Source organism: Triturus cristatus, chromosome 6 (genome assembly GCF_964204655.1).
Source record: "Triturus cristatus chromosome 6, aTriCri1.1, whole genome shotgun sequence".
Classification (NCBI taxonomy): domain Eukaryota; kingdom Metazoa; phylum Chordata; class Amphibia; order Caudata; family Salamandridae; genus Triturus; species Triturus cristatus.
This window is the reverse complement of record NC_140589.1, coordinates 1,380,164,578-1,380,178,189: the sequence shown is the minus strand read 5'-3', so window position 1 is coordinate 1,380,178,189 and position 13,612 is coordinate 1,380,164,578. Positions and strand designations below refer to the sequence as shown.

Below are 13,612 nucleotides of genomic sequence, written 5' to 3'. Positions count from 1 at the left end.
AGCCTTGCAGCCTCTGCGGTGTTTCAATGTTGGTTTCGTTTTACATGTGGATTGCCCCCCAATCTTCTCACATTGTTTTAAATAATCACAGACTTTGACTTTCGTCTATCACTGTCGATGAACAGTATCTTTTGGTGACGAAAGAAAGAAAATCAAACTGAACCAAGGCAGGCTGAGAGGTGGTCCGAGCACGAGCCACGAGCAGTAGTAGGCACTGAACACGAGGAGTGTTGTGTGGGGGGCACGGTCTACTGCGACAACGTCACGGTCGTCATCATCAACGAAATGGCCAATCACTGTCTGCATGGCTTCACATAAGCCACAGTGATTGGTCATACTTTTTCACCAAGTGCCACCCACGCGTGGCACCCAATGCCTATTATGCCTCAGACTGCCGGGTGCACGCGTGCCTCTCAGCCAATCCAGATGCTGCTCCAGCAATGCCAGCATTAGCTTGAGCAGGGGATACTCCCCGCTCATTAGGAGACCGGGGGCTGCGGCATGAAGCAACCCTCGCTCTCCTAATGTGCAGGCTAGTGCACAAGTTGGGGCTGGTCGGGAAAATGACCAGCCCAAAACCGAAGATGCGCACTATTACTGCTGCGCTTAGTGCGCTAGACCCTACGTTACCACCCTTGCTTGTAAATGTTGTCTCACTGAAACCCTGAGTGCTGCCCCGCCCCCTTCAGCGTCCTGATTGCTCGGGTGTGGCCCGGTGACCAGCTGGCCCGGAATTCACGTCAAATAACTTAGAACCAGTAATGCTTAGAAATTTATTTGAATGAAGTTGAGTTTACTTTACTGTAAATGGGGGCATGTGCATTAGTGGGGCAACGCCTCAGCGCCCCAATGGAAGCACCGCCACTGAATGTTTATTGGTCTGGCATGACTGAAATGGATAACACTAATGCAGCAGAACCAAGACACAATACAATATGGGTGTGTAGTGAAAAACACGAGGGTCTCCTTGGCACACATCAGAAACTAGCTTACTGAATTTTGATGTTTCTTTTCATTACAGACTGAAATGCCTGCCAGTTCCCAAGTGGTTCAAAGGAAATACCAAACAAAAAGTCGATTTGTATCGATGAGTTGTAAGGATATACCAAACAAAAAGTCAATTTGTATGGATGAGTTGAAAGGATATACCAAACAAAAAGTCAATTTGTATGGACAAGTGAACTTTGCATAGAATGAGTGTGAAACACCTGCAAATTACTAACAACATCCAAGCAAATCTTTTTATAGGGATCTCACTGGTCCTGAAGAAAGCTGGGCGATTAAAAATCTGGCTTAAACACGTTGACCTATATAGATGTGAGTTAAGTAGTATTTACCAGACATGTCTTTTTTTGTTGTTGTAATCTGTAGTTACTTGGAAGCTACTTTATCTGTGGTCCACGGAAAATTCATTAAGATCAAGGAGCTCCCCTACCCACCACCCATTACACGGGTACAAGATGACCAGATGTGGACTAGAGGATGAAGCATGCCACACAAATTTCATCAGAATCATGATGTATAAAGTAGTTGTTTTCTTTTTGTGGTCAGTAGCTTTTTCTAGGACACTGATGGAGCATAAGGTAAGTCTGACTAGTAGTATTAAAGTGTTGCAATGTCTTTTAGTTAGCTATCTGCAATTATGTAGCGGAGATAAAACAAGCATGCATAGGGTGGAGAAAAAGCAATAAAAAATTCAAAACCGCCAGGGCAAACCATTTTGAATATTCTGAATATCCTTTGAGACTTAAGTAGTATAGTTTGCGGTTCACTGCCGTCCCCTCCCTCATTCGGCAACACCAGTCTGTAACTTATTGAGTTACAGCAGCAGGACAAGCACAGCCTTTAATGGTTTGAGGTCTCTGAGTAAAAAGGGTAGCAAGGATTTACCTTTGCACAAATAGTTGCCAGGACGTACAGTTTACCATTGGCTGCAGGAGGCGTGATGAAACATTAGTGCAAAAAATATGTTTTTTTATATAATAATTCAAATTAATTTTCTAAGTGCTGTAAACAACATGTGCAGTATGATGGCATTGGTTATGGATTAATTCTCAAGACTTTCAGAAATTATTTGTGATGCAATTCAAGTTCAGTCAGTTACAATCTTCAGCTACCATGGGGGGAGGGTAGAGAGATTGTGGAAGGTGGTCTCCGGTTCCATGCCAATATATCAACCCCTGACAAACTTGTCATCCCCTTCTTTTAGCTGCATTTTATCTTCAAACATCTTTGTAATGTTTCATATTTTTAAAATACTATATGTAAAATACTGCTCTATTATTTCACAAAAATATATGTAATATTTTTTATTTAATTAACCAATCCAAAAACAATGTGTTTACATGTTAAATGGAAGTTATAGATAAAATGAAAACAACCCCACTTTGGAAAAGCACATCTCCTAAGTACAACTTAAAAGGAAAGGTTTACAATTTGAAAATTACCTGGGTCTGGCCTCTCTGAAACAACCCTGATCCATGAAGGGGTTTAAATAAATCAACTTGACAATTGATATCTCTAAGTGCCGTCAGATCTCTACCATCGCATCTATAAATGAAAACAAAATGAAATCAAAATTCGAAGTAGTCTGAAGCATTATGAAAAAAAAGTTAATTCATTAAAAAATGTTTACCGTCTATATTCATTCAATACAATGTTTCTGAAAACTTCTTTTGAAATAGTACCGAATGACTCCATTATTTCATATGGATCAGCCTCTGGAAACTGTTCTGAACAAAAGATAAAACAATGAGTAAGAACACATATCAACGCTTGCCATAAAATATTTACTTTAAGATGCAAGCATATTTTTTCTAATATATTACAACCAAAAAATTAATCTACCTGAAAGTGGAGGTGGTAGCATGGTCTGGGCTTACCAGATATGGATTAGGATGCGATCTACAGAATCCTTCAATCTCCCTAGCACAAATCAGTGAGTAACTTCAGAACCACTACCTTCTACTTTGTTTGTTGATGTAATGTAAATGTAAATGTAAATTGACACTTGTATAGCGCACTACTCACCCGCAAGGGTCTCAAGGCGCTTGTACGAATACCGCTGTGGAACCCATCCTGGCTTTCCCTGTGAGGCGTCCACTCCTGGGCACCCCCAAGGTGGAGGCCAGGCATCCTTAGCGTTGTGGGGGCCATTGTGGAGATTAAGCAAGCTATTGCCCAGAGTTGCAGAGTGGGACTCCATGACTGGAATAGGCACCGAGGCGAGAATTATCAGGTCCGTGGAATTTTTGAGCCCAAGACCCGCCGAGGCGGGGAATTGAACCCTGGTCCCGGGCCAGACCTCTGCATCAGGGTCTGCCGCTCTAACCATTGAGCCACACTTCTCTAGGTTCATGATTATATGTACACAATTGCAGACAAAGAAGGAACAAACCTGGGCGCGTCCCCCACGTCACAAGTATGATACAAATCATGAACTGGACAAAGTATTAGCGCAATTGTATTAATCCCTCACTCCAATAAGATTTTTTTCTAGGGGCAGCCAACTTGTTTTATTTTGTTTAAAATTTTCCATTCTGGTAGGCATGATATACGAGCACCCATTATGATCTCCCTGCATAAGTACAGGAAAGGCTTTCTGAGCGTCCACCATGGAAGTTCACCACTTTAATGTTGGCAAAAATCACTTAATAAGCATACTGGAACTCATTTTATTTTCCTTTTTTATTCTATAGTATTTTAACCCACGTTGTCATCAAAACTGAAAAAAAGGGGAATTATAATGCCCAACTTTCCCAGTGAAAGACACAGAATTTCCCAGTGGCCGTGTCCAGGGCGAACGAGTCAGCGCCAAAACCACGCATTGACGTCCCTTGTTGGAAAAATACATGCATCCATATGTATGTACTGCATCATTAGTTCCAATTCTCACACAAACTTGGGGTGCATGAATGGTTTCCTGAGTCCTCTTGTACTGGCTGGACTGCTGTATCTGCAAATGATGTGACCACCACAAGGGAGAAAATGCATATCATTCTGGAATTGCAATCCTCTGGGAATCAACTTGTACTGTAGATGTTTTCCTACGCTGGATAGAGAATGTGCTGTGCTTTGCCATTCAACTAACCCCTCCCCAACCATGCCCCTTTATTAATTAAAAAGATTATTGTCTAGTGGTCCATCTGAATAAGGATGGTAATGTGTATCAACAACACAGAAAGAACAGAAGGACTGCCTGGCAACCCTGAACTTCTGATGGTGGACATGAATTGTTGCCTTGGTGGACAGGAGGGAACTCCCTAACATTTAAAATGTCCCATATAAGGGCTCCACCTCTAACAACTCGGATGTTTGCCATGGGTTTAAATAAGGCAATTACTTTGGTGGGTCATCCTCCTCAGTATCAAGCTAGTGAGCCCTATGGTTTAAACAAAATGTACTAATAGGGAGAGGACTGGGCATCTACACATGGACCATCTTTAACTCTTTTCATCTCCAACGCCAGTACATATAAAACAGCAAGGGCGGGGTGGACACAAAATGAAATACGTAATCTTGAAACTGCTTAATGATTAGGTCACCCTAACGAAACCTGAACTAGATCATCTCCTCTAACAGACCTTTGTTTGTTTGATACCAGTGACAAGCCCCTGCTTTTGCAGTTTTGGCATCATTAAACAAGTACTGCAGGAAGGGAATCCAGGTAACAATATTATGAGGCATAGCCAATGAAAATCCTTCTACATCAACAGGGAAGGGGCCTGAAGGCAACTTAGAGGTCAAAGTATGCAGACTGCATATATTAGAGTTGCATCAGATAGTAACGAGACATCAATAATAGGTTCATTATTGGAAATTGAATCGCAGGAGCTAAGGAATTGCTTCTCCTGTAAAACAAATAATCACCCCCAGAATCTGGGGAATTAACTCACAAATAACACTATCTTACAACACTTGATATTTACAAGGCTTGGAAAATGCACAAGTACAATGTAAAACGATATGTAAAAAACATCTTATTTTTTACTATTAGTTTATCAACCCCCCAAAGCCATTACATACATTCTGGAGAGGTCAACTGTGGCTAGCATTTTTACACATAGATACCTGAAACCAAACCTTAAGTATAAGTGTTCACTCCTATAGCAAACATGCAAACATGTACTAGCTAAATATTGTGTATAATTGAGATCAATAGTTGCTAAAATGCATTGCTACATTATATACCAGTCAAAGATCGTGTACCAAATAAAATAATTTAACTCACACTATGTGTAGGATAGCTTATTGAAAAAAATATATATAGAGAGAGTTATATATATATAAATAAAATAATGGCATTTTGTTAAGGCTGGAGGGTGGCTTTTTTGTTTCCTCACTGGTGGCTAGTTGTACTCTAATTTCTACGGGAACTGCATGTTCACTGGCCAATAGGTATAGTCAGCATACTATAAGCAAACTTCCAGTGTACATTCCTGATGCGTACATATATTTCTTATCAAGATATACAATACCTTTCAAGGTTTCTTCAGTTTCAAGTCTTATCTTGTTAATAGCTTCATCTCTGGAAATCTAAGAGATAAATTGGGGTTATTATTTTAGCACAAAATATAAAGGCCAAACACAAAGCCTCTTTGCTACGTTAACGGCAATGCGGGAACTTAAGACTACACGTCCTCTCCATAAACATTATCTCCAAGTTTACCATTTTGAGTTAAACATACTGGGCCGTATTACAAACAGTGCCCTGGGGACAGAACATACATGTGCACCTATTTTCTGACCTCCCCCAGACTCTGAATACACAAGGGGTCACAACAGAACTGGAGGTACCTTAAGGGGAGATTCCATCATGTCCCATGAGCTTGCCTCTACGGACCTCGCATTATAGACATGGAGGCAGTGACAAAGGGCTTTTGGGAGGCATACTGACAATGCACCATAAAGAGGTGACGCACACTCAGTGTGCCCCCAAAGGTGCACCCTTTAAGATGGCACCCCAAAGGTGCCATCTTAAAGGGTGAAGGAGGGCCTCATGGATTTTCCCATACATTCCCTGCATGCAAGCGCAGTCACTACACCCAACTGCAAGGGGCCTTCTATGCCCACTTTTCAAGTGCGGCCCGAGTTCCATCTGCACTGTGAAAGATGGAGCAACTGATTAAAACAGCTACTAAACAATCTGCCCTCAGGGTGCACTGTCCCTGTTTATGCCAGACACACCACAATAAAGGTGTGCAGCTCCATAAACAGGAAGAATACAAAAAAAATTGATTAATGGAATACTTCAATTCATCTCAGCCACTGGTGATTACTCGGAACGAATTCCACTTTTTTGTATTCCTCATTGTGAGGCATGAAGTGCGATGGGTATGCCCAGACGTGGGTCCCGCACTCACTGTCCTATTGGAACCAATCTGCATCGGACCGAAGAGGCCCAAATAAACTGAAACTGGTCTTGGGTTGCTTGTGATCTGGGGTAAAGAGGACCTGGTTCTTTCTGGACTGTTCCTACTGAAGCAAGGACAAGGCTAATATGCTTAGGGTGGAGTCTAACCTGAGGTGCACTGTGGGTAGAATAGGGTAACACATAAAAAGAAATGCTCAAAAATAAAACCATAACGGGTCATTGTTCTGGGAGAGAAGGTTGTGTGTAGTACTTTTGAGAGTGATTTTTCAATGAGTATGGAAAACGTGATTTAGAGATAAGTATTTCATTAAACAACAGCCATGTAACTATTTCTCCTCTCAAATGACATCACTGATGACATCATCCAGTGAGTGTGTTTCGGAAATGTTTCTGAGTTAAAGATCAATACTAAGGTACTTCATAAGTTACATTACTATTCTTTGTGCACTACTACTGAGTGATAATGTTTCTAATATATGTCATCTGAGTAGCACTGTGACTGTATCAGTGTGGGAGTGGGTGTGGGACTGGCTGTATGGGTGAGTGAGTGACTGAGAGAGACTGTATGGGTTGTGTGTGTGTGTGAGTGGCTGTTTCTGTGACTGCGCGGCAGTGGGAATGGCTCTATGGGTAAATGACTGAGTGTGTAAGTGGATGTATGGGTAAGTGAGGGGCTGTTTGACTGGGTGCTGGGGTATGTGAGTGGGTGTGTAGTGGCTGTTTGGCACAGTAAGTATTTGTGTGAGTGGCTGTGTAGATGAGTGAGTGGGCGTGTGAGTGAATGTACTGATGTGTGAATGGGTATGTAAGTGGTTTTGTGGATGAGTGAATGGATGTGCGCTTCTAGACTTCCCTGCCACCGTCTCTCATGGGACGTGTGGATGTTGCGAAGATGGTGTTTTTGCTACAGTGCCTTTATGTCATCCATCATTCCTTTGATGTGCTGCCCGGGCTTTTTAGCAGGCTGAACTCTCTTCTGACGTCTCTGATCTGGGCGGGGGGGGGACAAAGTAGAGTGGCTAGGGTAAATATGATGCTGCCGTTGGAGGAAGGTGGTCTGGCGGTGCCTGACCTAGAGCAATACTATTTGCATGCAGTGCACTGGATGGTCGGGGAGGACACTAGGGAGAAATCATTGTTGGGAGATTTCAGTGATGATCAACCCTACTGCAGCTCTTGATGGCTGGGAGCAGAGATGAAGAGTATATACCTTATTTGGTCAGACACTTTTCTCCCCCATGGGAACATACTGTTAATAGTGTCCTGGGTAGGGCACTGTTTGCTAGTGACTTGGTCTTCTGGGATCTCCGTGACCTTATATTATTGGGGGCATCCGTAGACTTGACTGCATGGAGGGCGGGTGTTTGTGAAGCTTTGGGGGACCTTTTTACTAATGAGGAATGTATTGCATTTGAGGCGGCACAGGAGAGCGTTGGTGTAGGGTCAAGCCAATTTTTACAGCATGTGGGTACAGCGGCTATTGTGCAAGATATATGGCTCTTGTTTCCTGGGGTCCCGACTACCTCACTTACTTTTAGGTGTCTGTTCGAGTTTGGCAGGAGCTGCCACTTGATAATGCACTTTTATGGGGCCTTGATGAAGGACAGTAGGTTAAATCATTTCCCGGCCCATGGGGCCTGTGTGGAGGACCTGGGGATTCTGATTGATGAGGTCTTGTGTCACCGGATGTGTGCACTGGTAAACTTGAGTAACGCATGATTCAAACTCCATTTCCTTCATTGTACATACTTCACATAGGATAGATCCTGGTAAGAGTGATTTATTTCATACCCCAACGGCTTCCTTACTCCACTTGACCAGGCCTGCCCTGAAGTGGATGACTACTGTGGGATGTTGAGACCTGTGTGAGGACCATGGTACAGATAACTGTGGAGGTAGACCCTATGATAAGTTTGTTGGAGAATGTAAGGCACCCCAAGGAGACAAAAAAAAGGCCTTTAAGTGCTTGTACCTGATGCTGTTATCAGCCAAGAGATGGGTAGCAATTACCTGGATGGTGCAAGATGGACCGAGTGAGGAACGATGGGTGGCGGATGTGGCTGAACGGGCCATGGCTGAGGTTCGTTTGAGGAGGAGGTGATGAGAGGGTGCAAGAGGACATTGAGGTCTGGGTGGGATTATTGGATCGGTTTATGTGTCCCGAGGGGGAACAGTCTGTCTCCACATCAAGGGATGAAGGATCTGCAAACAAGTCTGAGGCATGAACTGGTCCTAGTATGTTGGTGGTGAGAGTTGGGAGACTGGGAATGGGTGAGGGCGGGTTGGTACTATAATGCAACTGTATTGATGTATACTGGACTTATCGACTTGGTGATACTACTGGGGAACGTTAACCTTCACTGTGACGTGATGGAATGTGGCGAGAAATTTGGTACCTGTTGGTGCAGATTTGTTGAATGCGATAAAACCAATCAAATATGTCTTTAAAAAAAAGGAGAAAAAAGCATCCCAAAGGTGGAATTCAGATCTTGGAAAACATGGCAATAGAGGAGGTTTCGGTTGAGAATAGTTTCCGGAATATCGAATGGGGGGGGGGGGGGTTGGTGGGAGGGTCAAGAAGTGGCTGGTTGAGAAATGAAGACAGCTGAACTCAATTGTTTTAGGAAGAAGGGGAATACAGAGAGTGAGCAGCTTTTCTCGAAAGGTCCACAGATAACACCCTCACTTACCCGTACAAGGACTTACTAGCAGAAGTTTAGCAAAAGAAAGTCAAGTACCAAAGAGGAATGTTTAGTTGAAGGTGAGTAAGCCATTTTAGTGAGTGCACAAAGTCTTGGCTCCTTTCAGAATGGGGAAGAGGTTTGCTGGGCAGACAGGGGGAGTATACAGAGGCCAAGTGGGGTGAGAAGGAAGGGGGCGTGGGAAGAGTAGGAGCTGAGAGGAGGAGTGGTGTTGAGCGTGGAGGAAATGTAGGGTTCTATGACATACTTGAGCGAGAAGAAATAGGATGAAGTCCTGATAGAATGTATATTCTGTTTGGTTTAGGGCAGGTCTTAAAGGGAGCCCATATAAGCTGGGGAAAGGTGCAGGATTTCACCACTTGTTCAAGGGAAGTCGGTGCATTGCAATTGTTAAGTTGCGGCTGATAGTAGAGACTCAGGGTTGCAGGAGAGGAAATGGAGGTTAATGGGGGGGGGGGTCAATGCATTGAATGGCAGTTTCAGGGTTCATAAAATCAATCAAAGATACAAGAGATGGGCCAGACCGAGATGTGATACATTTATACCAGATGCGTTTGGTGCAAATTTGAACTTGCTAACAGAGGTGGAATTAGATTCAGATGACAGTGAGGAACATGTGAATAAAGGCCTGGCTGTATGGGGTGGGTCACAGGTGGGTAAATTGAAGAGGTGTTTTCCAGGGATATAGAAGGAAATGGATAATGGTCAGAGCATAATTAGGGAAGACGTTAGCAAAGAGGGCCTCTTTCTGGTAGGGTTTAGATTCACAATTGAAAAATGGCAAGCAGCTTGAGGTGGGAGGGCATCCAAAATGGACCATGGGTTGTTTGTAAATCATAAAACAAAACACAACGTAATGGGCAGTGAAGGAATGACTCTTAGGGAGGAGGTGGAAGAGGCCAAAACAATGAGGAAACATGACCCATGGAGGTCTGAGTGGGGGAGGTGGAGATGGAAAAGCATGGTCCAAAACTGGAACATGGGTTTTGACCCAGGGGTCAGACGAAGGAGGGTTTAACAAGGTCCAACGCGGTCTAATAGTGACATACTTCCAAAGCAAAGTCTGCCCTGCAATTGTGGACTCAGCAAAACCTCTGTAGTTTTTGGGTGCAGGCAGGAATACCACTGCTGGCTAGAGGAGTAAGACAACTAAGATCAAAACAAGGGCGTTTTCTCAAGGTCCAAATAACTCAAACATTATTGGACAGATCAGGAAAGAAATAGGTTGTAGGTGAAAATCAATGTACACTAAAAAAACATACTTTCTATTTACAAAGCAAAATGAGATCAGGTTCCTAAATATGTGGCAGGTTTGCTGTGTGGTACTTACTTTGTCATGTGTATAATCCGAGAACACTGCATGTATCTTCTGGGTGGCAAGCCTTTCAACAAGAAGAAAAAGGAAGAATAAAAGAACTATGAAGCTAAAGGGGACAACATAAGACATGAAAACCTAACACTGTACAATTATCAAGAAGGAAAATGCATCATAAGAGAAAATTGTCACATTCAAATTTTATACATCTGACATAGAAGTGGCTGGTTGTGTAAATGTGGTCCTGGACAAAGAAGAAACATTATATTTACATATGCATACCTTTAAATATGGTGATATGCAAATATTAAAATATATATTGTGTGATTATGTGCTACCATTGTGATGTTATGTATTTTTAATTAGTTACGTGTTCTTATTGTCAACTGTTTACTTATGTATTTTAGTAGATTACCTTGTCACTCTACTAAGCTGTAGATTTTGCAGAGTTTTCCACTAGAATACTATTTACCCATTGTAGGAAAGTGCTCCTTTTTTGACATGGTCACCTCCACTTTTTGCCTGGTATCTGATGACATTCTGACCGAAGTGTACTGGGTTCCCGCTAACCAGGTTCCCAGTGCCAGTGATCTTTCCCTAAAACAAGGTACCTTTTAAATTATTTCCCAATTAGCAAGACCTTTAGCACCTCTGTCAGTACCTAGTAAATGGTACCCCTGGTACCTAGGGCATGGATGCTAAAGAGGGTCCCCTATGGGCTACTGCATGTATTGTGCCAACCTAAGGGACCCACCATCAAACTCATGCAGACTGCCATTGCTGGCTGCGTGAAATGGTGCAGATAAATGTGAAAACACAACATGGTACATACCCTGTGTGCCGCTCAGATACTGCATGCAATATATGTAAGTCACCCCTACAGCAGGCCTTATAGTCCAAAGGTAGGGTGCATTATGTTATATGTGAGGGCATGTCTGCCTTAGTAGATATGCCCCTTTGCTGTGTTGTTCAATTACAAGACATATGTACTGGGCACTGGTCATCATGAGTTCCCCAGCTATAGGATGGCTTCACTGAATCCTATGGTGTTTGGTATCAAACACCTTGTCTTAATAATCCACACTGATTGCAGTAGTAGATTTATTAAAACATGCTCCCAGAGGGCACCTTAGAGGTGCCTTCCTGAAAACTACCAGCCTCTTAGTGTGGTGGAATTAGGAACTCTTGGACAGGGTTATGCCCACTCCCCACAGGAAGTGGTCATATAGTGGTGGTAGTGACTCCAAGGGTAAGTAGTCCATTGGCTTTTACCTTTCACTCCACTTAATGCCCCTAAATGTAGTATTTAGGTAGTCCCCTGACACCAGGAACTCTGATTCACCTGACAAAAGAAGAAGGAGGACAAAAAAGAGCCGAAGAAGCGAGAAATGTGGACTACCGGTGGACTCTGGCACCAAACCTTGCCTGCCTGCTCATGTCCAGAACATTGCGAAAACCTGACTCGTCCTGGAGCTTTGCATCCTCCAAAAGCCTTGGAGGGCTATCAGCACTTCACCAAGCCATCAACCTCGAAATAAAGGAGCCACTTCCTTGCAGCCTGCAGGCACCAACCACAAAGTCCGGTTCACCGAACTGCTGACCACCGGGCCCACCATTGCAGCAGCTGCCCAGGAGAAGGTTACCATGCTCCTAGAGGTTAGATCCATCGGCCCACCAAGTTAGGAGGCGCCAGGGCCCCCATAACCGCCCTGTACAAACCCCGGGGTATTGAACACCTTGCAACAACCAAAGCTTGTTTGAAGTCCAATCCGGACTCAGTCACCACAAAGACCGACCAGCCAATGAGGAACGTCAGCATTGCAGAGGACAGCACAGAGAGTAGCCCAGCTGTCCTGTTTTGTCCCCCTCTGCAGGTTAACTGTGAGTGCCTTCGACACACTGTAACAGCAGACAAAAACCCTCTGTACCTGAGCTCCCTGGTCCAGGTCCATGAACAACGACTGCACTCTCCTTCTCCCAAGACCCTCACAAAATGAGCCCCTTGTTGGGAGCTCCCGGTCTTGTCCCAAAGCCCCTGTCTGCAGCTTGTTTCTAGGTGGGCCCTCTTTTATGCCTACTGTGTAGCACGCTAGGATACCAACCCGTCCAGCACCTTTGCACCCGGACACTCCAGGGCAAGTAAACCCAAACTGCAGGTAGATCTTGTGACCTTGACCCTCTAGCACCTTAAGTCTTAAAGGGGACCCTCTGAAATACGATTTCAAATACTTGTTTGCAGTATAAGTTTCTTTCTCCGTAAGAAAGCATCATCGCATAAAAACGTATTTGTGTGTCATTTTTTCTTAACTGTAAAAATTGGTAACTCAAAAAGTACCTACCAAGACATGAAGTTCTTTATGTCTAAAAATATATATAAAATACCTGTCATTTCGGGTTTATTCTCGAGTGTGTGCCTTATTTATTGACTCTGAGTGTTCAATCACTGGTTTGAAGTAAAATAGTGAGGAGAGAATGGTAGAGGATTCAAACAAAACAAGCTTGTGCACGTAATCTGGATAATTTGTCTGACCAATTTTGATAGCACAAAAAAACATCCTAATGCTTGGAATTCCACATGGAAGGCTTTCTTCTGCAACAGGTATATATTTCCACTTAATGACGGCCTTGTCAGACTTGCTATAAGATTAGGACTCCTTGACAGAGCTAGTCCTGTCCTGTGTATTAAGTTGCTTACATTCATGTATTAAGTTGCTTACATTCAGACAGCTCTCCCACATTCTAGGTGTTACAGATGCGGAAGAAATGAAATGTATAAACGGTGAAATGCCCCACTGTCACTTTCATTTGAATGGTGTGACACAAGAGAAACGTACATTATTTCTTCGCAACCACACTTATTTCCTGGACAAATGTTAAAGTTGTAATAATAAGGAACATGAATGCCTCCTTGCCATTCAACAGTCATATACAGCACTGGCGGAACCTATGCTAGTCCCTTTCATCACAGTGCTGCACCTTCTGGCAAACACATCAGGCACTTTTATTCTAATGAAGGCTGCAGAATATGATCTGGTTAAAGTTCGAGTGTGAAGTGTTCTGCAGGCATCTATACTGTTTAAAAGATAGGGTTTTGTGCAAATTGATTAAAGTACAATTGACCAAAATTTCCAGTCTGACCTGTGAACATCTCACAGTGGCATTACTGAAGTTTCAATATTTCAATAGTGCTTGCGGCCACAGCTCCAAGCTTGGCATTGTTCA

At 43.3% G+C, this 13,612-nt stretch overlaps 1 protein-coding gene across 1 annotated transcript in view; it reads right to left on the bottom strand.

Annotated features, from left to right (window-relative positions):
- Positions 1-13,612, bottom strand: part of PNPT1 (polyribonucleotide nucleotidyltransferase 1) — a 313,627-nt gene that overhangs the window by 203,995 nt on the left and 96,020 nt on the right. The window contains exons 10-13 of the mRNA XM_085612380.1: positions 10,406-10,457; positions 5,478-5,535; positions 2,636-2,732; positions 2,448-2,550 (exon numbers count right to left, since the gene is read on the bottom strand). Coding sequence (XP_085468506.1) covers positions 2,448-2,550; positions 2,636-2,732; positions 5,478-5,535; positions 10,406-10,457 — 310 coding nt within the window. The remainder of the gene's footprint in view (positions 1-2,447; positions 2,551-2,635; positions 2,733-5,477; positions 5,536-10,405; positions 10,458-13,612) is intronic.